This window comes from Aethalodelphis obliquidens, unplaced genomic scaffold, assembly GCF_003676395.1.
Source record: "Aethalodelphis obliquidens isolate GAN/ISIS:26980383/991018 unplaced genomic scaffold, ASM367639v1 scaffold21, whole genome shotgun sequence".
NCBI classification, from domain to species: Eukaryota; Metazoa; Chordata; class Mammalia; order Artiodactyla; family Delphinidae; genus Aethalodelphis; species Aethalodelphis obliquidens.
Genome location: NW_020837965.1, coordinates 24,061,482 through 24,088,201, shown reverse-complemented (window position 1 = coordinate 24,088,201; position 26,720 = coordinate 24,061,482). Strand labels below are relative to the sequence as shown.

At 50.3% G+C, this 26,720-nt stretch overlaps 1 protein-coding gene across 1 annotated transcript in view; it reads right to left on the bottom strand.

Annotated features, from left to right (window-relative positions):
* The window catches only part of WDR25 (WD repeat domain 25), a 144,207-nt gene that overhangs the window by 27,834 nt on the left and 89,653 nt on the right, over positions 1 to 26,720 (bottom strand). Inside the window, exon 4 of the mRNA XM_027120577.1 lies at positions 18,666 to 18,796. Within this exon, the coding sequence (XP_026976378.1) occupies positions 18,666 to 18,796 (131 nt within the window). The remainder of the gene's footprint in view (positions 1 to 18,665; positions 18,797 to 26,720) is intronic.

Below are 26,720 nucleotides of genomic sequence, written 5' to 3'. Positions count from 1 at the left end.
GTAGATCAGTAGTTACCAAGGGGCTGAAATAGAGGAATGGATTCATCGCAAAGGGGCACGAGGGAATTTTGGGGTGATGGAAATGTTCTGTATCTTGATTGTAGCGGTGGCTCCACACATGTGTACATCTGTCAAAACTCACTGACTTGTGCGCCCTAATGGGTGGCAGTTGACTGTATTAAGTTATACTTCAGTAAAGCTGGTTTAAAAAAAAGATTCAGAAGCATATTTAAAGAGACTCACTCACGAAATACAGGGCAATTTGACCACCGCGGTAATAAGGGCCACAACTGATTGAGACATAGCAAATATTTTATAAAGCCAAAAGTTCATAATGACACTAAAAAAAAAAAAAAGAACACCCATGAAAACCCAATTAGGTACCTTTGGAGATGCTAGGGAAGCAACCCATTATTCTGAAAACTTGTGAATAAAGGAAAAGATTCAAGCCTTTCTCTTGGCTTTCCTGACCTCAGGGTAGCTAAGTTTGAAAGCAAATCTTTCTCTATAGAAGTAGTCCAGTATTTTCCAACTTCTAATGACTGCATAGATCTAGACAATGATCATTAGTAACTACTGAGACCATTAGGTGCAAAGCTGATGAGGATTTTATAAATGAGGTACCAGGCAGACAACCCCTGAACTCCCTGATCAATCACATCATCATCAAAAATGGTTCAAGCAGACATTAGGTGCCTCCTGATGGAAGTATGTACCACCACCTATGACCTCTTCTTCAAAAAACTGAGCCTGAATCTGATCAAATATTCTTGAAAAAAAGAAAAGAGCGTTTCCCTGGTGGCGCAGTGGTTAAGAATCCACCTGTCAATGCAGGGGACATGGGTTCGAGCCCTGTCCGGGAAGATCCCACATGCCACGGAGCAACTAAGCCTGTGCGCCACAACTACTGAGCCTGTGCTCTAGAGCCCATGAGCCACAGCTACTGAGCCCGCATGCCACAACTACTGAAGCCCACGCACCTAGAGCCTGTGCTCTGCAACGAGAAGCTACCGCAATGAGAAGGCCCCGCACCACAACAGAGTAGCCCCCGCTCGCCGCCACTAGAGAAAGCCCACGCGCAGCAACGAAGACCCAATGCAGCCAAAGATAAAATAAATAAATTTATAATAAAAATTTTTTTTAAAAAAGGAAAGAGAAAATAAGTCCCTGACTCTTATCAAGCCTCCATCATAGGTATTACCTGGGAGCTTATTAGAAATGTACCTTCTCTGGAGCCACAGAGTCAATTAGAATTGGAGTAACAAGCTCCGCAGGTGATCTGCATGCACGCCACAGCATGAGAAGCCCTGTCTGGCCTTAACTGCTGGTTTATAAGACATACAGGGAACAGAGGAATGTGTTAAATCACACCACAGGGGATGCAGTGAGGAAAATGAAGGACAAACAACCAATTCACTCCCCAGTAAATAAGTTACAAGGAAAACAAAGAAGGAGAGAAACCCAGAGATTAAACAAGGCTTGGGAGATTTATCAACCAAATGTTCAGATGCCCATTTGAACAAGGCAACTGTTGTAAAATGTTTAAAATTATGAGGCAATCAGGGAAACTGAAAGATGTACTGAATATCTGATGATATAAAGGAATTATTGCTAAATTGTTAGAAGGGACAACAGTATGATAATCATCTTTTTCAGTCCTTATCTTTTAAAGAAACAAGAGTACAAATGAAATACTAGCATGTTTCTGGGATTTGCTTCAGAATAATTCAGCAGCGGGGGCACAGAGGGAGAGACTGTTGGGAAAATGGGTAGGATTATAGCTAAAAGAAGCTTGGCCATATGTTTATAATTGTTTAAACAGGGTGCTGGAGGTTCATCAGTTTCTCTACTTTGGTATATATTTAACTGCTTCAATAATAAAAAGTTTCTTTAAAGTGCTCTGTGGGGAGGAATGAGCTCCACAAATGTTAATTCTTCTCATTGTCAGTGGGCCTGAAATAACAAGCAGAGTGGGGACCAGCGGAAATCAAGCAGCAGGTATAGAACAGACATAATTAAAGCAAAATTACAGCTGTGGCAACACACATCTGTCCTGTTTTGTCCAGAACCCAGTCCCAACCTGCCAACAGGACTCCAGTGGTCTTCAGAGGCTGGGGCCGAGTTGCTGAGGCTGCAGGCAACGCTGTGTTGCGTAAATGAGACTCCAGAGCTCGGCAATTCTCCTACCTAGGTGCCAGTGGTTTCTATAGAAACCACCAGAGAATGATATTTCAGAGAGCTCAGAGCATCTCCACTGGCCTCCACCGGCTTTGTTCACACTTACCCATCAGCATCTGAGATCCAGCCTATCAAAGTGGGCCTTGTGGCTCACTTTTAAAATAGGTACAGCTCATTATAAAGCACCTGCTCTCAAATGTTTCCTAGGAAACAGAGGCCCCAAGATGCCCTTCTGTAAATTCATTAGCATTTAACACTCCTTAATGAGGTTTAAAGATGGCGAGCTTTAATAACCATATGCTGGGGGAGGACACCTTTCCCTTTTACATTTAGGTGTAACTGATGAGCTAGCTCGGGCTCCCAGAGGACCAGCCTCTGCTCTGAGCCTTCCCTAAAGGCAATGTCGTGAGCACTGGGGGTGCCTGCGTGCCTGTTTGAGGGCACCGGGGGTGTCCGAGGGCTCCCTGTCTCTAAAGCCTCCCTCGAGGTGTTCAGCCCTGGGCCACAACCTAAACATGGCTGGGGTGGAGGCCCTGCACAGACAGCCACCTTGATTCCTAACCCTCCTGGACACACACACACAAACATACCCACATCGACTTACACACACACCCTGTGCGCACTCCAGCCACACAGACCCCTCACCATTCCCTCACCTGTCAAGCCCTTTCACGCCTCTGTGCCTTTGTGCATTCCTTATGCCTAGAATTCCTTACCCAGACTTGATGCCTAGAACACTCCTATGCATCCTTTAAAACCCTCTGCCAACCAAGCCTCCCAAAGTGCCAGGCAGACTCATCAGTTCCTTCCTCTGTGGGCCTCTCGTCATCCCCTCCACGGCAGCTACCATCACACTACACTCTGCCTGATTCTGTCTCTTCCCCTTGACTGTGAGCTCAGGGCTCGGAGCAGGGATGAGCCTCGTTTCCCTCCATCCTGTGGCCACATGCCACCCGGCAGGTATTTGGTGAGCGTCTGAAGGAGCCCCTGATGAATGGATCTAGACCAAGCACTCCAGGACCCTGGGGAGTCAGCGGGTGGGGAGCAGCCCCGTCTGGGCCTCCAGTTCCCCTGAGCGCGGGACAGGAGGCTGACTGCTTGCAGCATGAAGCCTCAGCTGAGCCCTTCCCAGATACACCCTGTGCGGAGGGGGCTCTGCTCGGTGCAGACCCCATCACAGAGTCCAGCCCCTTCCTGACAGATGGGAGGACTACGGCCCAGAGGACGGGCCTTTTCCCCAAGGGGGTGGGGGTGGAGGAGTGGCGGGGACGATTGTCCCTCAGACCACGTGGAGAAGGAAGCCACCAGCTGTCTGCAGCTGGGTGGGAGGCCCAGGGCACCGCACCTCTCCCCACACGGCACCTCCAGAAACTGCCTCAGGCTCCTCCACCACGGCCAAGCAGGAGCAGGATATGGCCCCCAAGGACCGCCTTCCTAGGTGTGACCCTCCACAATGTAGCCCAAGGAGCTGGCCAGGGAGTAGCAGGGCAGGTCGTGGGCCTCGGGCCTGGGGGAGGGGGACATGAGGGGACACCTGGAGAGAAGCAGCCAACTGCATCTCACTGTCCAGGAGCCCCAGGGAATCCAGGAAACCCACACCCACACAGTCACCCCTGGATAGGGCCTGAGTCGCCACCTTCCTCTGTCTCTGCACTGGCCAGTTTTCTGGGACTCACCGGACCTGGGACAACTCCTGGGCGCCTGGGGCTAGGTTCCCAACGAGGCATCTCCTGCGGTCCCGCTGTCTGCTCTTCCCCTGTACTCTGAGCATCCATGCTCACTAGGCAATAATTAATTCATTTCTCTCTTTTAAAAATTAATCAGAGACGCGGGGGAATGCATATCTGAGCCTCTGATCAGCTTGAGAGAGCCTGTGTTATCACAACCGGTTAGAACGTCTTCAGCCGGAAGCAGGCACTTGACACTTCGGTCAGGCGCGCTGCCTGGCTGGGGGAAAGGTACGATCCCCACTCAGCTTTTAGCAAAGCTGAAGGCAGCTCCTGACTGCCAATTATCCCAAGCTCATGGAAAGCACGACCCTGTGGTGATCATCGGAGACGGCAGGGTGCATTAACTGAACACCTACTGTGTGCCATGCGCCTTGCTAGGGGCTTCACGTGTGACCTCACTTAATCCTCATGACCACCTTGCGGGGTGGAGATTACCAGCCCCACTGTGCAGACGAGGACACCCAGGCTCAGAAACGGGAAGGGCCTGCCGGTGACCACAGAGCTGAGTAGAGGCAGAGTCGGCGTGACATGCGATCTGCGGCCGACACCGGAGCCCGTCCCCACCCCCCACCGCACCCCACAGGCTGCCCAGCCAGAGGCAGAGAGTAGCTGCTCAATTAGTGCCTGCTGAACCTGAGGCGGATCTGAACATGCCCACAGAGAAGCCATCAGGTTGGAGACCGTGAAATTGTAAATTACGGCTACAGAACACGAGAGAAAGGAAGAAAGGCAGAAATAGACAATTACACATGTATCCACATTGCTGAACCTCTCAAGTGAAAAATTGGTTTTCCTCACTTTACAATGGAGGTATGAACTAAAATAGGGTTCTAACAATGCAGCCACCTCCAAGGGCAGCGCAGCTCGGCGGAGTCTGGACGCCTGCGCCGTGCACGGTATGCACCCATCTCTTCCAGGCGTCTCGGACCCTCAAGAAGCAACACGGGGCAACGCACAGAGGCTCAGGCCTACTCTGGACAGGACAGACGGAGAGTGTGGGGCTGTCCTGCCTGGGCCGGAGAGAAGGAAACCAGAGCACAAGGGACCTAGTCCATGGCCGAGACAGGGGCCCTGGAAGGAAGCAGGCCCCCCTGGCCTGGCTGCCCTGGCCCCCCGCCCCACTTCCTTCCACCTCCGGTCGCCCCGCCCACCCCAACCTTCAGCCCCTCCCCCTGAACCAGCTCTTCCCCGGACGGTGGTGAGCCTGCATGCGCCTCGCCTATGCCCCAAACAAGCGAGCTAGCCCACCAAGCCCGTTCCCAGGGTGAACTGGTAATCCCTTCTGGAAGGAGTGGCTTCTGGATTCAGTGCGATCCAGAACCTGAAAGCACACGTACCCTTTGATCAAGTCTACATCTAGGAATTTGCACACAGGGATGTTCGCCTTAGTGCTGTCATAAAGGGAACACTGGGAAGATGATAAATACCCGATCATAGAGGGCTGGTTAAATACATGACAGTATATTGGGTAACTATTAAAAATTACACCACCCAAAAACTGTTTAACAATACAGAAACACTAAGGATATATTCAGTTGGGGGGAAATTACTTAAAAATGTAAATATATGCATTGAAAAACTGGAAGGAAGGACCCCAACTGTCAGTGGTGGTTCTGGCTGTGTTGAAATTGAATGCGTTATCGTCCTCATTACAGTTTTCCATTTTGCAAGTAGCCTGCAAAAAGCACAGATTACTTCTGTAATCTGAACGTCTAGAGAACAGCCTCCCTTTCTGCTCTCATGTCACGGGCACGCCATGTCTCCAGGTCCCTGACATCCTTTCACACCTCTACCTCTGCATGTTGCTGGAACCCCGAGTCCACAGTCCCTCCCCCAATCCCCATCCGCTCGCAGCCCTGGACCCAGCTCTCCTCCCAGGTCTCTGGCTGCTCCTTTGCAAGCTCCCCTTCCTCTATCTTCTTTGGAAAATAATGTATCTACTCTTTTATTCTGAAGAGTAAATCCCACTCGTGGCAGACAAGTCAAACAGTCTGGAAAGGTGTGAGGTCCCCCAGTCCTGTGAGGTGGTGGCTTGGGGCAGGCTGGGCTCTCAGAGCCAAGCCTGGTGAGGGAGGCTGGGCTGGGCGGTGCGGAGCTGTCCTCACCAGGAAGGAAGGCCTGGAGCTGCTCTCACGGGCACTGCAGGGTGCTGGGCCGGGAAGAGCCCTGAGCCCAAGGGCGATGTGTTCGGATTTGCGTTTCCAAGTGATGATACTTGCCGTGGTGTGGAAGACGTAAGGCGGTGGGCAGTGGGCAGCGCTGGCATCTCGGGGGGAGAGGGCGAGGGGCAGACCTGGTGAGGCTGCGGGGATGGAGAGGGAGTGGATAGAGCAGACAGAGGGGAAGGGATGGGGCCACGGCTGGCCCACCTGGCCCCTTGGTGCATATCGGGAAAAGACCCTCCTTCAGGTGGAGATCACCCCATGCTAGGGGCATCGCTTGGCCAGTGGAGCATAGGCTGGATTCCAGCACCCAGCCACCCCCTTGGCCAGGTGCCTGTGCGCAGTGGACAGCCTGCACGACCCCAGAAGAGGGAAGCACAGGGTATGGGGGTGGTATGGGGAAGGCAGTCCTAAAGCTGCCAGGGAGGTTTCCCACATGGTCTAGCAACTTGGTGGATAACGGTGCCAACAGCAGGCGTGGCGTTTCCTGTAGCTTCTTTGAGTCTTGGAAACTAGGAAGATGTCCTACACGTGGCAGGGGCTCAGCAAATGTTCAATGAATAAATGAATGAGGCAAACCAGGTAACCACATCTTTTTAAAAAAAATTTTTAAGTGAAATACTAGAATTAAAAACTGAGAAATTCACTTGATATAAAAAGGGCACACAGCGGGTGAGGAGAGATGTCCACCCTTCATCTCCTCTCTGAATCCAGCGTGATGAGTGGACAGCTCGGCACAGCCTAATTACAGGATGCACCACGAGGTTTCCTCTCACACGTCCCCTCATCCTTCTCAGCTTGCGCACTACGTCTGTGAAAGGCACCAGGCAGTCTTCCCTCAGGGTAGGCAGGGAAGGCTGTGGCCACCGGGAGAGTCTGCCCACTGGCAGGGTGCACAGAACGTCCATGCACTGGAAACAGCACAGCTGTCCACACCGCCCTCTAGCTGGGGGGCTCTTGGCTGGGGCACGAATTTGGATCGCACAAACTTTCCCGAAGTCATAGCATCTTTGCAGAGTTAGGCTGCAGATTCACGGAGGTTGCTGTGACCATTTATTCGAGAAACACTGATTGAGCCGCTGATCCCATGCCAGCAATACAGAGTCTGGGGACACAATGCCAGGTTGGACAAGGCCGTCGTGTCCCCCAGCCCTCATGCGGCTCACATTCCAGTGCGGGGTGACACTTGCCAAGCAGCTACAACCCAGACTGAGAGAAGGAGGGGGGCACCCGACCCAGGGGGGCCTTGGGAAAAGCCCCTGGAGAGGAGACAGCAGTGGAGGCCCACGGGCAGGTGGCATCCAGCCAACAGAAGAGGGGAAACTCAAGGCCAGGAAAAAAATATGTTCAAAGTCCACCTGGGGCCACGTGGGATCCAGTAAGCCCACCAGAGCCTCTCTGCCCACTGATTACAACAGGCTCTGGCGTTTGAGAACACTGAAAGTGAACTCAAGCAGACAGACCCCGGAGAGAGGGCAAAGCTGGAGGAGTGCACAGCACGGAGACGAGCTGCTATTTTCTTTCCTTGGTCTTTTTTTTTCTTCTTCTTCTTCTTCTTATTTTGTCTAACAGCTTTGACCAGCAAGCAGGCCCCCAGTGGAGCTGTGGTAGCAGCTTCAAAATACATAAGGGAGAAAAGACAGAACTGAAGAGAGAAATACACAAATCCACAATTATAGCTGGCGACCTCAACACTCCTCTCTCAATAACTGAAAGAACAAGTAGACAAAAAATCGGCAAGGATCTAGAAGAACTAACTGAACAATACCATCATCTAACTTGACCAAACTGTCGTTTATAGAACACTCCACCCAACAACAGTGAAATATACATTCTTGCCAAGAGCGCATGAAACATTCAGCGAAACAGACCATATTCTGGGCCGTAGAAGTATTTGAATCATATAAAGTATGTTTTCTGAGCATAACAGAATTAATAACAAGGAAATTAACAACAGAAAGATATCAGGGAAATCGCCACAAATTTGGAAGCTGAGTAATAAGTTCTAAATATCCCATAGTTCAAAGAGGAGGTAAAAATCAAATTAGAAAATATGTTTTAATTGAATGAAAATGTAAATACTGCATATCAAGATTTGTGGGATGCATTCTTAGAGGGAAATGTATAGCATTAAAATGCTTACATTAAAAAGGATTTTGAATCAATGATCTAAATTGCTACCTTAAGAAATGAGAAAAAGAAGAGCTAATTAAACCCAAAGCAAGTAGAAGAAAATACATCTCTAGCCACACTGATTAAGGAAAAAAAAGAAGACATAACTATCAATATCAGGAATGAAGGAGAAGATAGAACCTAAAGACATCAAAAGGGATAATAAAGGAATATTATGAACAAGTTTATGTTTATAAATTTGATAACTTAGATGTAATGAACAAATTCTTTGAGAGACACAAACTACCAGAGCTCATTCATGAAGAAATATACAGTCTGCACAGTCCTATATCAAACCTTAAGGAGACCACAAGGAGACACCACCTCACACCCACTGGGATGGGGAAAAGCAAAAAGACCGATAACAAGTAAGGCGAGGACGGGGAAATCGGACCCTTCATACATTGCAAAATGGTGCAACCACTCTGGAAGACAGTCTGGCAGTTTCTCAAAAGGTCACCCATAGAGGGACCATGACTCAGCAATTTCACTCCCAGGTGGAGTCCGAGAGGAACGAAAACACATGTCCACACAAAAACTTGTAAATGAATATTTATAAGAGTATTATTCATAAGAGCCAAAAAATGGAAAGAACACAAATGCCTATCAACTGATGAATAAACGAAATGCCGTTTATCCGTACAATGGAATATTATTTGAAGGAATAAAGGAATGAAGTACTGACACACGCTACAACATAGGTGAACCTTGAAAACATTATGCTAAGTGACATACTGTATGATTCTGTTTCTATAAAATGTACAGAATAGGCGAATCTATAGAGACAGAAGGTAGATCAGTGGTTGCCAGGGGCTGGGGGTAGGGGATAGAGGCAGGGGAGTTGGGGTGACTGCTAAAAAGGGTAGAGGGTTTCTTTCTGAGGTGATGAAAATGTTCTAAACTGACAGTGATGATGGTTGTATAACTGTAAATATACTAAAAACGAACGCATTGTATACTTTAAATGAGCGCATTGTATGGTATATGAATTGCATCTCAACAAAGCTGCTACTGGGACTTCCCTGGTGGTCCAGCGGTTAAAACTCCGTGCTCCCAGTGCAGGGGGCCCAGGTTCGATCTCTGGTCAGGGAACTTGATCCTGCATGCCGCAACTAAGAGCCCGCATGCTGCAACTAAAAGAGCCTGCATGCCGCAACTAAAGATCGCACACGCCGCAACCCAGATCTTGCATGCCGCAACTAAGACCTGGAGCAGGCAAGTAAATAAGTAAATTAGGGCTTCCCTGGTGGCGCAGTGGTTGAGGGTCCGCCTGCCGATCCAGGGGATGCGGGTTCGTGCCCCGGTCCGGGAAGATCCCACATGCTGCAGAGCGGCTGGGCCCGTGAGCCATGGCCGCTGAGCCTGCGCGTCTGGAGCCTGTGCTCCGCAACGGGAGAGGCCACAACAGTGAGAGGCCCGCGTACCACAAAAATAATTAATTAATTAATTAATTAAAAGAAAAAAGCTGCTACCAAAAAAATGTAATAAGTATTTAAAGTATATTAAGACAAAAAATAACTAGGGCATCAAACCCATGATTTTTTTTGGATACTATTAGTTATGGCAAACTAAAATAAGTTTTTAGGTAAAACAAAAACTGTGAATCTATTTCATAAAGATATTAAATTTTTAAAAATCTCAAGGAGATAAAAAATCTCAACGAGAGATGTTCAGTGTATGTAACACAGCTTATTTTAGTGGCAAAACAAATTACAAAGGTCATATACATCAGCATTACATAAATATTTTATTTATATAATCATTACGGGTCCAGAGTCTGCTTTATATTTTCTGATACATCCTACTGCATCTTTAAGAGCCCAAGTGATCACACAGGGACGTGGCCCTCCTGAGTGCCATGCTCTCCCGTTGTCACACACTGAGCTCCAGGTGGCAACTCACATTTCAGGTTTTTAACTGGAGTCTGCTTGACACCCCAAGCCAAGTGCTGCCGAGTGAAGGTGAAGGGAAGGACTGGGCTGGGGGCAGGGGTCTGAGGTTCTGGATTCCAGGGACCCCTTCCCCAGCTTTGCTCAAGATTTTGGATGACCCAGGAGACACATGGGGACCCCCTGGTCGCTTGTGAAGGCAGCCGGTGAGGCCGACAGATCAGGTCCAGGCCCCACAGTGGCCGTCCACCCCTGCGCTGAAAGCTGAGCCTTTCAGGACTGGTTTCCACATCCACCTGTGGAGGCCGAAGGGCTGCCCTCACAGAGGCGCCGGGGTTGTGACTTCAGGCCTGAGGCCGCAGGGCCCACCACTGTCAAGTTCACAGGGGGGCCCCTGACACCAGGCATCGAGCTGCAAGCGGCGGGACCGAGCAGGTGTCTGAACTCAAGGGCTGCTCCCTGCAGGCTTCTCCAAGAAGAAAGCACACGGCTCTCACTGCCAAAGCTTTATTTACACCCAAGACCAACACTTCCTTCGACCTGCGAACAGGAGGGCCTGCAAGGGCGCGGGAATCGAGGCACCGGGTCAAGGTCTTACCCCCCTACCAACCAGCCGTGTGCTGGCTGCTGGAACTTTTCTGAACCTCGGGCACCCCGCCAGGGGGATGGGGTGACAGCAGCACCTGGTACACCTCCAAGGACTGCTGTGTCGCGGTAGATGACACACAGGGAGGGTCCAGTACAGAGCCCGGCAGGTGGTGGCCGCCCAGTCCATGCCACCCGAGAGCACCCCACCGCCACCTGACAGATGGGGCAATGGGAGCCCGGAAGGGACAAGGACCCATGGCGAGTCACACGGAGCGGTGATCACGCTCCCCTCATCACCAGGCTGTCCACGCCTTTCCCCGTCTCCACCTCCCTTAGGCTCCCGCTCTCATCTCATAAGAAGTTTGGCTGAAGGCAAAACTTAGCCAGAACTGCAGAAGTACGAAGAGTCCAAACAAAAGGCTTTTTAGTATAAAGCTGATGAAAGAGACAAATGGAGAGTAATCAGAACCTCATTAGGGCAAATAAGCAACCTGCCTACAACGCCACGAAGACTGATGGCGCCCAGGAACCAGGAGGTGAAGGTGCTGAGTCTTCCCGACAGCTGCCACGGCAGGAACGGACATTTCAGGACACCCTCACCTACACAGCAGAGACCCTGCAAAACACCCTTCGGGACTCACACTGATGCTCCCAAACCCTGGCCCCCAGGGCTGTGGTTCGCCACTCGGGCTCTTCATTAGAATCACCTGGAGGGTTTTCACAACGCTGGAGGCCGAGGCCACCTGCAAGGGTGGGTGGGTATCCTCTAAGGCTCCGGGTGCTCTGACCATGGCACCAGGGCAGCCAGTCCAGACCAGCAACCACTGGCTGCATGACCAGCTGGTTCATTCCCCCTCGGGGCAGGACGGCCAAGGTCGGTCAGTGCCGGAGAAGAGCGTGTTAACAGATGCTGACTCAGCTTCCACTTCACCTGGGTGGGCTTATCACTTGGGATTTTTTTTTTAATTGGCCTGGATTAAGGCCGTTAGTCATTCCTGCAACAGTCCCATCCCATCCAGCACTTCGCTAGGCTCAGGGAAAACAGCAGGAAAGGAGCAAATCCCTGCCCTCAGGGAGCTTACATTCTGTGGGGAAACTGCAGCAGAGTGAGGGGCTGTGACAACAACAGGCAGAGATGAGAACCCAAGCAGGTGGGAAGGACGAGCCAGAGGCCTCGCCCACTGTCACCTGCATGATAGGACACACACCTGCAGTGGGTTTGGGACAAAGCTCCCAAAGGAGGTGAAGGAATGAACTCAAGATCTGGAAGTCAAGACGGCCCTTTACAAACTTAAAAGGAGAGAAAGATGTAGAACAAGCATGGACTATTGATGATGATTCGGGTCAAACCAACACTAGAGCAAAGAAAGTGAGCTGGTCTGTCAGAGTAGATCTCACCCTGAGAACTACCCGAGCGGGTGGGGGTCGGTGTTTTCGAGGCCCAGTGGGGACCTGAGGGCACCTGAGACTCTCCTTCTCGGGAGCAGCGTAGACCTATGCATCGGAAGTCGTGCTCGGCCCTAGCCTGCCCAGTGTCGGCCCTGCCCACGGAAGGGAAGAGAACCGGAGCAGAGGCCAGGCTCCCAGTGTCGGGAGCCACATGTCCCAGATTTTCCAGGGCTGCTCCAATTAGCAGTGCTGAGGCTGGGGTTCCAGAATTTGGTCTCGCAAAAAGGGTGATTCACAAAATATGCAATATGATTTTTAAGCCTCTGTAGGAGTTTTTCTACAACTTTCATGCATGATACAAGGGAGAAATTTCATTACCTATCCTAACTTTTGGCTCAAACTACATAGTCATCTTAAAGCAAACCTAAAAGTAACTACCTTGGAGCCTTTCCCACAGTGCTGGTGGGCCCTGCAGACCTGGAACTCTCCAGCTCCCATTCCCGGCCGGGCAAAGAGCCAGGGCCCTGCGAGGCTGGACACCCCATCATCTATGAGACACTGGGGCACATGAGAGCTCAGACTTGGCTGAGGGCTGCAGTGTTAGAACCACTGCACCAGCCCTCATCTGGCCCAGGATCTCCCAAGTCCTCGGCCTCTGTCTACACTTCTGGAATGACCAGTTACAGCTGAATTGCAGCTAGCCTTTATTTCCCATTTGTTGGAGGGCCCACTCCCTCTGCAGAAATCCCAGGGAGGCCACTGCCCCCCGAAATGTGGGCAGGTGGATGCTCCTGCAGGGCTCCATCGTGATGGGAGGGGCGGCTGACCCCAGCAGCTCACTCCAAGTTACCCCCTGAGCACCTGCTCCAGTTCCAGGTCCTGTGGAAGATGCCAAGGCGCAGACGTGACTGGACTGAGCCCCCCTCACAGGCAGTTGTAAATGAATAGCTGTCAGGTGAAGGTGCTCACAACCTGTTTATCGCTGAGATAGGTCACAGGTGGTACAGGTCAATCGAGGACGAAGACCAGGGGTGCCCACGTGAGAGAAGCATGGGACCTCTGTGTTCAGAGGCCCTTTGAGACCTGACTTCTCAAAGTGTGGTCCATGGGCCGTCTGTCTCTGCATCTCCTGGGAGCTTGCTGAAATGCAGGATCTCACCTGCAAAGGACTGAATGTTTGTGTCCCCCCCAAAATCTATATTTTGAAGCTCTAATCCCCAGTGTGATGATATCTGGAGGTGGGGCCTTTGTGAGGTAATTAGGTTTGGATAAGGTCATGAGGGTGGAGGTCCCATGATGGGAGTGGATGGGACCTTTCTAAGGGATGAAGAGGCCAGAGCTTGCTCGCTCTCCATCATGTGAGGACACAGCAAGAGGCAGCTATCTACAAACCAGGAGGAGCCCCCTCACCAGAACCCGACCACCCTGGCACCCTGATCTCGGACTTCCAGCCTCCAGAACAATGAGAAGTAAATGTCTGCTGTTTAAGCCCCCCAGGCTGTGGTATTTCATTACAGCAGTCTGAGCTGACTAAGACATCATCTTGCTGAAACAGAGTCTGCATCCTAACAAGAGTCCCAGGCGCTCTCCTACGCACAGGGGAGTTCAGAGGCCCTGCTTGAAAGATGGCCTCATCCTGCCCCTTTACTATACCACAGGGGAAACCCTTGACTGGGAGAGGCTTTAGTTTAGAGATTTGCCTAAAATCAGCCAGCTAAGCAAGTAGGAGAGGGAGGATGGGAACGCAGGGCTACTAGATCTCAGGCCAATAAGCACTGGTGGCCCGGAGGGGCTTGGACCCCCATGGTAACATGAAGGTCAGACCACAGACATCCTGGGTTCCAGACCAGACCCACGTTCGAGCAGACCGTCGGGAGACAGAAGAGTCAGAAGACCCTGCACTGGCAGCACGGGGCCGGCACGAGTAAGCAGGCTCGGAGGGTTCGTGCAGAACACATCCTGCCGACCTGCCGGAAATGAAGCCAGGTGCTCTGCGGCGACACGGGATGTGATCCACTCATCAAACCAGAGCAGAGAGAGATGGACCAAGAAAAGACAGGGGAACCAAAGAGCCCATTTGCTGTAATGCACTGGGCTGGACCAGAGAAGTCCAGAATCCCAACATTCATCGTGTGGCTAAGCTTAAGGAATAAAAGTCTATGACTGGAAAGTAGCTTTAAAGTTATCTGTTCCAACTACTCCTCAGACCCGGCGAGAGGCTGTCTGGCCGCACCGTCCTGCTCCAGTGGTGGGCTCAGCTCCATCGTCAGAAACCTACCCCTTACCTTCAAAATGCTGACTCACTTTTAACCCAGCAGTTTGAGTTCTGGGGCACAAGCTGCAGGAAATAAACTGCAAATGTGGAAAACACTAGATGCACAAACGTGTCTCACAGTGGAATGTATCACAAAGTAGACTGCGATGGTTTGTCTGGAGGTTATAACAAGAGGGGGAAACGACCCATACACCCCTGACTGAGGCACGGTTCTCTGGAAAAGACATTCTCTGAGCACACGGCTTCCACAGGGTGCCCATAATAGGGTGAGGCACAGAGGCACCCATCTTGTCAGCCAGGTCAGAAGGATCAGTCCCCACAAGCCACAGCGTGACACACACCACAGCCAGATACGTCTTAGCAGGGATGGGCCAGATCCTAAGTATTTTTGGCTTCGCGGGCCATGTGGTCTCCAGTGCAATTACTCAACTCTACCACTGTGGTGTGAAAGCAGCTGCAGCCGTTACACAAATGAATGACAGGAACTGCATTCCGATAAAACTTTATTTACAAAAACAGGCAGCAAGTCAGATTTTGCCCCAGGCTGCACTTGCCGATCCCTGATCTCCACCTTCACATCTATTAACTTTAAATGGCAAACCAAACCAAACAGAAGGAAATGTCCTAAAATCCAACCTCAGGAAATGGCTTAATAAGCTCAACCATCTGAAATTGACTCATTCGATCCATGTTTATCGAGTGCCTGCTGTGTCAGACACGGCCCTGAGTGCTGAGGCTAAAGCATGGAGCGAATTAGCCGAGCAGCTGCGTCAGAGGGACGCATTAAACACCTACAAGAGTTCATTTCACTGCGAGGAAAACCCTTGCAATGCTGCGTGAAAAGCAAAATAAGACCAAACAGTGTTTTAAAAAACACACAGTGGAAAAGAACAATGAAATAAAAATATTTAAATGTTACTAATGTTTACCTTTGGCTGGCTCAACTACCCCTTCTCTCTGTTTCTATTTGTTTTTTCATAATCGCATATTACTTTTATAATAATAACAGTCCTTCCGTTGTTTTTAAAAGAGGAAACCCGTCTTGATTTTAAGCTAAGGTCTGTGTCCCTCCTGCAGTTTCCACAGCTGCCCCTGAAGGCAGTCAGAAGACAAGCCGCTCAGCCCTAGGTGTTCCTACACTCACCAGGGAGGGCTGGAAAGTTCAGCACCTGGGACAGAGCCCCAGGCCCCACGGGAGCCCAGCAGGAGGGCAGAGAGCCACCCCAGGTGGCTGTCCACACCTTTCCTCTCTGGTCCTCCTGCTGGGTCCGTACAAGGCACTTGGGCCACACCTATCAGAGGAAACAGAACTGAAGCAGGAAAGAGACTGGTCCCCTATGTCTGGCTGATGCACATGGAAACAGTCCTTGTGACCCAGCAAGGGAGGACAGGCAGTCAGATTGTTGGTAAAAAGGAAGTAGAAACAAATATTGCACAGATCCCTTTACCCACATTATTAGCTGGGGAGAGACTGGCAAACATGCCGATACCAGTCACAGCAACATCTGCTCCTAATTGCTTCTCCCCCAGCATTCTCAGAACACGTCAGCTGGCGTCTGCCCTAGGAGAAAATCCGATATTTTTAACAAAGTCTTAAATCAGATGGCGTCCTTGATGAGTAATTTCTTACGTGTTTGCTCTTTGAGGCTAAAAACAGCACACCTCTAAGGGACGTGGCTGTCACCAGGGGCTGGTTGATCAGGAGGCCCCGCTTCAAACAGCATGACTAAGAGTTTCTAACTCCAGCAGCACTTTCCAATGTCTTCTTTCATTTATCATGTATTTATATCCCATATACAAGTGTTCAAGTGCTTTTAAAAGTCCACACATCCACTTCTTTACGGGTAACTTTTCTCTCTTTTCCAAATGTTTTTAAAAAGTCTTGTAAAAGAAAAATGTGTGTTTTTTTTTAAAAAGAGTACATCTCTCTATGCTCTAATTCTCCCACTTGTTTAGTACTTTAGGCAAAATACCTACGGATAGAACATCCTGTTCTCTTTAAGCAAACTGTCTCTGGTTTTAGGTTCTCCTGCAAACACCAGCAGCCCCTTCCCACAGCCTGGGGGGAAAGCGTCTTTCTGCAGCAGCCGGTCTGACGCACCAACTCGCCTTTCGAATCCGGCACTGGAGGTCGTGTCCCACCTCCTTCCATCCTGGCCACGCAGAACGGCCTCTGCTCAGTGAAGACCTGATGGGGGGCTGCACCTGCCCAGGATGGGGCAGGAGGCGGCCCTGGAGGGGGATGCCTTTAGGTAGAGGCTTTGGCGCTGCAGATGCAGCAGGCTAGAGCCCTTTGGTGTGGGACCACTGACTCCCCTGAATCCCTAATGGAGGAGGACACTCTCTGACGTTCCACACCCTCTTCTTTCAAGGTCAAGATCAATGCCGGTATCATCATGAACTACCCTGTAGCATCCTAGTGGCTGTGTGCCTCCTTCAGACCAGGGCGGTGCTTCTCAGAGCTTGAAACAGCCATCCTGAAATCACTGAGCCCCCCCAGAGGCAGGAGGCAGTCAGGCTCTTCCCCACTGCCCCTCCCTGAGCCCCTCTGCACCCCTGATCCCAGACCCCTGCTCACAAACCTCCCATGGCTCCCCGCTGCTGATCCAAACCCAGACTCATGGCATTAAAAACCTCTCTGCCCGGCCTGTCCCACTGCCTAGGGCCCACGCCTGGCCAAGTTGAGCAGGCCACTGGCCATGTACACACGTTGTATCCCCCAAGTCGAGCAGGCCACTGGCCCTGCACACACGTTGTATCCCCCATCCCGTGTGGCTGCCCTCTGCCTCCGTCCACTCATTCGGTCACCCACGGTCTGATGAGTGCCTACTATGTGCCAGGCACTGTTCTAGGAGCTAGAAGTCAGCAGCAAACAAAACAGACAAAAATCCCTGCCCTGGAAGAGCTTACATTCGAGGGGATGGAGACAAGGCAAATAGACAACGAAAATCCATAGTGTGCCGGGTGATCATAAGTGCTATGGGGAGAAAAGAGGTGGCAGGGGGACTAGTGAATGCAGGGGTGGCTGGCATGGTGGTCTGGGAAGGCCTCACTGCAGAGGTGGCATTTGAGCAGAACCCTGTAGGAGGGAGGGAGCCTCTCCATAGAAAACTGGGAGGAGAGCATTCCAGGCAGAAAGTGCAAAGGCCCTGAGGCAGGACTGTGCTGGTGTGTTCTAGGAAAGGCAAGGAGGCGGGTGGGGCTGAGGCTGAGCGGAGATCAGGAGGCCTTGTGGGCCGCCCTAGGGACACAGCTTTTCCTGTGAGTGAGACCTGAGCCTGGAGGGTTCTGACCAGAAGAGTGACACATCTGACTTCCACTGTCACAGGCCACGCCGGCTACTGTGTTGAGAACAAACCGTAAGGGGTCGGGGGAGGTGGGGGGTGTGGTGGGGGAAGACAGATACCAGAGAGGAAACTACTGCAATTATCTGAGCAAGAGACAACGGCAGCTTAAACCTGAGTTACGACTGGGTTTGCTGATGGTTTGGGTGTTGGGGGGATGACGGGAAGAGTGGAGAGAGGGATGATTCTGATGGTTTGGGCCTGAACAACCAGAAAGATGGAGTTGCCACTTTTTTTTTTTTTTTTTTTTTTTTTGGCCACACTGTGTGGCACGCGGGATCTTAGTTCCCTGGCCAGGGATTGAACCCATGCCCCCTGCATTGAGAACGTGGAGTCTTAACCACTGGACCGCCAGGGAAGTCCTGGACTTGCCATTTCCTAAGTTAGGGAAGCAACAGGAGTGGCAGGCTGTGGTGAAGGACGGGAGTGGACATCACTTCTCTATGGGACTGACGGCGACCAGCCTTTAAGCCCCAACGGGAACACTGTCTCCTCCGAGAAGCCTTCCTTACACTGAGCTGAACTGAAAGCTCACCCGCTCTGAATGCCAGCCCCTCCCTCCCCACCACCCCTCCTCTCACTCACATACACACACAGAGCACTTCTCCACCCCACTTATTTGTATCTACATATTATTCCCCTGAGTAATCTGAGGTTGATTCATCTTATAACATCAGGAAGCATTTGCACACAGTAGGTGCTCAACAAATATGTTTAGTAACATGCTGTATAGAATTGCACCTATAGTGCTTTAATAATCTAACAACTCAAGAATGTTCTTTCAAAACATCTAAAAATTATGCTTCCCACTGATTCAATATTAAGTGGTAATTATTCCATCTCAAGGGTCCTATATATAGATGCTGACCCACCCCCAATCATTCAAAATGCCCAGGCAAGCTCTGCTGGAAAGGCCATGTGAGGAAGAGGGGTGTTACCTTGCTGGTCCTTACATCCCAAGCTTTCATTTCAGAGCTGAAGCCGCCACATACGAAAACGTTGTGGTCTCTTGGATGAAATTTCAAGGTAGTGATTCTAAAGTCACTTTGACCACTGAAGAGCTGGGTTCCTACAACACGAAAAGAGAAGAGAGGGTTAGAAACTACTCAGATCACAAACGAAATACCTTGACACTAAGATGCCATCTGATACGGAGCCACGGGAAAGCACAAGCCCCCCTGGGCCTGAGGCGGCCAACGGAGACTTTCTGGAAACACAACAGCAGCGGCATTTGCCCTCACTCTCTGGCCACCTGGTACTCAATTAGCTGAATCCCCCCACCCCCAGGGATAAACGAGACGTCTGAATCCACCTTTTAGGTGCTCTGTAAACATCATGCACAGCAACTCATTTCAAGCACATAATCCAGTTTGCATTGAAAAAACCAAGACTCAGGGAGACTGAATAACATTTCCAGAGCTACACAATTAATTTTGTTAGATTATTTACTGGGAGTCTAAAAACCAAAAGCAGGGGCTTCCCTGGTGGCGCAGTGGTTGAGAGTCCGCCTGCCGATGCAGGGGACACGGGTTCGTGCCCCGGTCCGGGAGGATCCCACGTGCCGCGGAGCGGCTGCGCCCGTGAGCCATGGCCGCTGAGCCTGCGCGTCCGGAGCCTGTGCTCCGCAACGGGAGAGGCCACGGCAGTGAGAGGCCTGCGTACCGCAAAAAAAAAACAAAAAAAGCAGAATGCTCCAAAGTGATTCTTTTTAGGATCAGCATCTTACAGTCACACCCTCATGATAACCCATCGATGGTTTTCCATAGAGCGTGGCCAGTGGGGTGGCGTCAGCGTCTGGGCAATAAATGCGAGTGTGACGTCACAGTGGCTCAGGCCACAGGTTGGAGGGGGTGCGTGGACCACCTTTTCTATCTGCCATGAAATGCTGTCAACTGCTCCTGGATGCTGTGCAAACGTCTGCGTGCACACACACACCTCTGCCGTGGAAACTGTCTTCCTGTCACTGAGCTCTCTTAGAGGTAAGCCATAAAAACGCCAGAAATGTCGATCATTTAGAACAGGTCAGACTCGGGGAACAGATCTTTTGTGCTGAGCCCAGGTCTCGAAAGCCAGCATGCTTTCCTCTACACGGTGCCACAGCCCAGGAGGGACAACCTTGAAACCCTTCCCCTGGGCCTGAGGCGGCCAACAGAGACTTTCTGGAAACACAACAGCAGCGGCATTTGCCCTCACTCTCTGGCCACCTGGTACTCAATTAGCTTGAAACCCTTCCCCTGGACATAAGAAGCTGGATACCAATGCAACGCCAAGATCTCAAGCATCACCTCCTCTTACGGGAACCCAGGAAGTACACTTGGTCCTTCAATTCAGAGAGCACTTCCGGAAGGCTGTCCTGCTCTGTGTTTAGGACCACACTGTAGTTAAATGCTCCACCAGCTCACCAGGTAAGGAAATGAAAGGCATCAATTGGTCCTCTCGAGAGTTACAGCAGAAGCCTTGACAAATCCAATTTGCCTAGATCCTTGGTCTCCAAACTTGTCTGACAGTACATCCCAGCCATGAGAAACCCTTAGGCGCATACCGCCAACACGTGTATATTTATTTATGTGCTACTGTACCAGTATATTATGAGTCTAAAAGCAATTACCAAAATAAGAACATTTTGAAAGATGAGACAAGGATAAAACAAACAATATTTTAAAATATATTTTAATATGCCATTTACTAAGAGTATCAACAAACCTCTTGGAAATTATTAAATCAAATGAGTTATAATAATTTTAGTAAGAGCAACAGGACTGAATATGCTTACACTTTTTTAAAATGTAGGGACCTTTTTGTGAGTCAGTGATTTGACAGTAGCCCGGTTACAGCTTAAGTTTACACACTGAACACTGTCAGAGCCCCAAAGCCTCCTTCCAGAGATGTGAGGATCCAGAATGGAAGAGACGTTTACCACTAGCAACAGGGGAGACATCTTCCGCTTCCATCTACCACTGATGCAAAGGATTTTGTGAACAATTTGCTAGTAAAGCTCCAGTTCCCCTAATGTCAAATAATGGCTCCTGCCACTCATCAGCGGGTATTGCTGTATATGCTCCTATTTCTAACAACCTAATTCAAAATCCACTGAAATTTTCATTTACAGGATTTTAAAGCAGGATTAGAAAAACACTGTTCCCAGGTTAACAGTGCTGACACTGAAGTTTTTAATAGGTGACACGTTCACATAGTTTTTGGCAACAAAAATTACAGTGGTATAAACAATTAAAAACATCTGTTTTCAAAGTGTTCTCTCCAAAGCGCAGATTTCTTGGAAAGAGGCTGCTCCCTTGTTCTTTGTTCAAACATCACCTTTACCTTGATGGATGACTAACTGTGTGGATTTTTTTCTAGTATCTTCTAAGGGCCTACAATTGGCAGTCAGTTGTCATCAGAGAAAACTCTGGAAACACTTGGCTTTTTGTAAATGAAGACTCTATACCTCTTTAAGCTCAACAAGCCCCTTAACTATTTTGCTACAAAATGCAACTCACAAAGATTTCCACGGTCATCCTATGTCATCACAATGCTGTCAAGACCTGGCCAGTTTGGGTCGTTGCACTGACTACGGTGACGGGACTATAGACAGCAGCCTAGCTGTCCGAGCTGAGAGGGCAGTTAAGGCAGATGTGGTTCTCTGCCTGGTGGGATGTTGAAAAGCCATTTCCAACTGGAATGATAAATAGCATTCTGTTGCAAGAGGGACAAAGCTCGATACCCGTTCTTAAATTACAGGAGTATTAAAGAAGGACTGACATGAACAAAGATAGGGAAGACGTGATTCACCCACAGGAAATGAGCTGTTCTAGGGGTAGTAAGGTAACTTCTTAAATTATACTAATATTGCTGTCATAATACTGTTTTTCTAATAAGTAAAGAACTCTTCTATAAAAGCACGAGGAAGATGAGCAGACTTGTCGTATTCTGTGTGCTGTGTCCCTCTCATTAGGTCAAGAGACAAGCAACACTCTCAAGTAGACCAAAAAAATCACTTCCTGAGGAACTGGTCTAATTGGAAACCTGGTATTCCCAGTTCTTATTCTTCTTTTCCTTTCCTGAAACTTGTCTGGGACCCAAACTCTTCCTCGCCTTTTCTGCTACACTTCGGGGTCAGAAAGCAAGCGTGACATGCCCGGTTAGCAAGCCCCCCGCCCAGGGAGGATGGAGCAGGGGGCCGCCCGCCCGTGCGGTACCGCGTGCCCTGGGGATGGGCTTCGTGCCTGCAGCGCTGGCTGCAGGAGCTTCGCTCCAGCCAGGGGGCTGGGGGAGCCACATGGGGGCTAAGGGCGAGGGACTATCATTACATCCCCTCGATGGAAAAGGAGCACAGATGTCGCTGCGACCCTCACACCGGCGCAAGAAGGCCCCTGTAGGCCAGAAGTCTCCTCTCCAGACAGATACAGCCGCGCCTAATGCCGACTCCTTGCTCCTTTGGAACTCGCTGCCAACCCTTAAGTCCAAAAGGAAAAACAAACTCTATATGCCTGGAGAAAAAATTCTCCCTGTTTCTTGGACCATAGCATATACCATATGCTTATTTCAGGAAAAGCAGTGAATTAGCCATGTTTTTTTCAAAAAGTGCCGTGACAGTCTTGCCAATAATGGGGGAAAAAGATGAGAGGAAAAGTGAAAGTCGAGTTGCTAAAAGATAATGACTGGACTTTTTTGCTGAAAAAATGTATTTCTGACTACGTTATTCATCCTCAATCCCCCAAAGAGATTGAGAGAGAATCTATGTCTTTTAAGTACTAAAATTTTCCAGTTAGAAGACAAGCTGTAATTTCTATTTTTTCCTACTTTTACTTGTAATACCTAGGCCTTCACTGTACTTCTCTGTTAAAAGGGACCAAAATGAAATTTTTCCAGTTTTGAATAATAATTACAGATACCTATTGGGAAACACGAGGTAAGGAGGTCTGGGGCGAGACTGTGGCACAGAAATCAGGACCCCAGCCATTGTCACCCAGCAACCTGTTCAAAGTGGGAGGTGATACAGCAGAGGGGTGGGGAGTCACACACACCCGGGTCCCACCCCAGCTCTGTCACTTCCAGTGGAGCGACCTTGGGCAGGGCCCTTCCCTGCTGTGTCACACGCCCTCATAAACACACGTCTGTCGGGAGGGCTGTACGGAAAGCATTCTAGAGGGCCTGGCAGACAGCAAACAACAAAGGGGAAAACTCTTACAGTTTGAAAAAAACTAAACCTCAAATTATTGAATTCACCCTTAGTTAAACTGAAAGCTAAAGCCAAGGGATATGAGTTTTTAAGAGCAGGGAACTTGAGAGATTACTGACGTTGAGTTTTTGTTCTGAGGCTATGAGAATACAATGCCTTGGGCTGCCTTTACATTTAGTTAAAGAGATACAAATAAAGGCTGGTAAATATTTATCAGAAACTGTCTTGAAGGTGATAGCCACCTTCAAGGTGAAGGTCCTTTGCTGTCAGATGTGTTCCTACTCTGCAACTTTTCATAAATGGAGTAGCTTTTTTTGTTTGTTGTTTTTGTTTTTTTTAATTTTTCTTTATTTATTTTCTTTATTTTTTTTATTTTTATTTTTGGCTGTGTTAGGTCTTCGTTGCTGTGCGCGGGCTTTCTCTAGTTGTGGTGAGCGGAGGCTGCTCTTCCTTGCAGCGCACAGGCTTCTCACTGTGGTGTCTTCTCTTGTTGCGGAGCACAGGCCCTAGACACGCGGGCTTCAGTAGCTGTGGCTCGCGGGCTCTAGAGCGCAGGCTCAGTATTTGTGGCACACAGGCTTAGTTGCTCCGCAGCATGTGGGATCTTCCTGGACCAGGGCTCGAACCCGTGTCCCCTGCATTGGCAGGCGGATTCTTAACCACTGTGCCACCAGGGAAGCCGGGAGTAGCTTGTTTATCGCACCCCCTCCTGGGCAATGCTACTTTGAGCACAATGGTTAGTTGTACATAACCTTTAACCGTGAGACTTATCTGGCTTGTTTACATGTTTGTTATGGAAAATTCCATTTATTCACTGCATGCTGCTTATAAGAAACCGAGTTTTAAAATATTTAGTCCACTGACACTGACTTTATTGATCTTGTTCTAATGATCTCAACCAGGATAAAAGAACTGTTCAGACTCTGTTGGAGTTAGGAAAAACCACTTCTTTTCCTCCTTGAATCCATAATGATACAGATAAACTATAAATCGCCATTAAAACAAAAGCCTGTTTAAGACAGAACGCAGAAACTCAACTGGGTCTCTTGACACAACTAGCGCTGGCAATGCACCGTCACCAATATTGCTGTGATAAGGCAGCTGTAACACTGGCCGCGCTCCTCCTCGGGGAGCCCCCCTCTTTCTCCGGTGGAGACACTGAGCTTCCCAGGGTGACCACCTGCGTGGCCAGGCAACACTGCCTGTCAACCCTAACGCCTACCCTGTGGGACCCTATGGTCACGAGGGCTCCAGGGCCCTGAGGGGCCTCCTCTGTCCCAGCACGTCTGGCCCCCGGCCCAGTTCCTGGCACGTAAGAAGCACTTGACACAGGTCAGGTGAAACCCAAGTACGGGTCCCCAAGAAAGAGCAGGGAAGCTCATGCCCTCCTCTCCAGAGAGATGGCGCCTATCGCCTCCAGGCCTGCCTGGGGCTTGCACGTGTCATGCCACAACCCTGCGTGGGAGGTGTAATTACCCCATTTCTCAGCGTTGGGGGAATGAGGGATGGAAGCCCAGAGAGGTGAGGCCTCGTCCAGGGCCTTGTGAGTCGGCCACGCTGGGACAGAGGCTGGACCCCTGTGACCCCGGAGCCCGCCCGCGAGCGATTCGTGACCTTTCCTTCCGCTGAGCTCTGCGCGCACATCACAGGCTCGGGAGCCGGTAGGGGAGATGCTGACGAGGGATTGGCTGGTGCTGTCGGCTGGTGGTGATTGAGCTTGTGTTCCCAGGCAGGCGGTGTATGACTCATCCTGTGAAAATCAATATCGTTACACTCATCCTCTGGGAAGTATTCAGCCAGCCGTAAATTTAACCCTCCTGACTCAAAGTTAACGAAGAAAGGAGCTTACTAACTTTCAAATCAAACTCTGTGAATCAGAAACGAGCACCATCTTGGCACGCCGGGCAGAGTCCCGGGGAGGGTCCAGGCCAGAGTCAGACGGGCCCGCGTCTGCACGCTCCCTGTAGGTAAGGTAGCAGCCCCGGGATCCGCCGGCAAGCCTCTCAGATCCGTGGGCTCCTAATACGTGCACTCAGGAGAATAAATCTTACCTTCAGGGCTTGTTGTGAGAATTAGAAATAATGCACATAAGACAGCAAGCCCCAGGCAAACGACAGGCCCGACAGACAGCGGCTGCAGCAGCAGCAGTAGTCACAGCAGAAACAGCAGTAGCTGTTGTAGAAATTTCTTTCATATCAAGTTTGGCCACTGCATTTCATTAACTGGACAAGACTGAATTTTCCAAAATTAAAAAAAAAAAAAAAGTTCTCAACTTGCAAACAGGTCCCAAAGGTACAACTTATGTTGGTTTTCTGGGACTCAGAAGTCACTACCAGGACAACGAACAAGCCGTGACTGTGTTTAGCCTCCGGGGTCAGTCAACAGAGGTCGTCCTACCTACAAAGGGAGCCAAACTGCAGTGCAAGCACAATTAAACACACACACAGATAAAAACATCACCTCTGTGCAATAATGGTAATGAATGAAATAGTGCCGTTGATTAAAAACCACCTTTGATTTATCCAGAGGGCTGGCACGAGCTTAACTAGAGGCAGATGACTAGTCAGAGGTTTGTGGAGGCGTGGAAGGACCTCGAAGGCAGGTTCTAAAGTGTGAGATACGGGGCTGGCAGGGGCTTTACTCAAGCTTGGTAACATCTGATTTAACATCCACAACTAGGTCAGCTTCTTACTCCAAAGCTGTATGGAAAGAGGGGGAGAAATCGAGGTTGGGACTGGAGAGAAATACTCCTCAGCGGAGGAGAAGAGCGTGGGTGGGAATGGGGACGGGTGCCCGGGATCAAAAGGGCACAGCCTTGAGAACAGACTAGTTTAAAGGAGGGCTGGGAAAGGGATGCCGGTGAAGGAGCGAGCTCAGGAGAAAGTGGGACTCCACTGTGTAGAGGAGTCTGCGGGGTCCCGCCTGTATCTGTGGGACGGAGGACAGGAGGGCAGGCGGCTGCTCCCAGGGCAAGAGGGCACTGGAGGGGCGGCAGCCAGGGACCGCCATCAGCTCAGACCTCACTGGGGCACAGAGCTCTGCACAGCCTCCATATCTGGATCTAGTAGTAAAACCCCGAGGATCAAAGGAGCAATGACACGAGACGTGCCCACACCCTCGGGAGCTCCATGTCCATGCCCGCTGCTGTCCGCGGGCGCGTGAAGGACACCTAACCGGGTTCCTCTGAGCTGTTCCAGAGAATAGTCATGGTGCTGGAAAGCCTAAAGGCTGGAAAAGCCCAGGCCCCTCTCACCAGCGCCTCCCAGGAGACCCAGGGTCAGGGGGCGGCACCACTCTGAAGGCTTTAGCCCAACAAGGAGCCCCCCTGCCGCCACTTCTCCAAAGCCGAGTGAGCCCCTGACACTCTTCTCCGGGCTTTTAATATGGACGCTTCTCACCCTTCCTCTGACAAGTGTTTTAAAATCGTCAGGGCAAACATTTCTCCTGCTGGGACGGCGGCTGTCGATAGCCGGAGAAGCACCCTTCAGCCAGTCACTTCATCAGAGGGATCAGTCTGGGCGCGCTTTCTTCCCAGAGGCCCCGAGTTATCCTCGGCAGGTGGTGAGCCAGCTGCCCGGGTGAGAGCGGGCTCCCCCGGAGTCGGCTTAAGCAAACTGTTCGGTCACAGCCCAGAAACACACGTGCTTGAGGGTACCCACTCTTGTCCTTGAACAGCCAAAGCCTCTGCCAGTCACACGGGCCGGAGCTGAACCCCAGCTCTGTCACTGCAAGTCATCCAACGCTCCAAGCCTCAGTTTCTGAGCCCATGAAATAGGGATGAAAACACTTCCCCCATAGGTTAGCGTGAAGACTA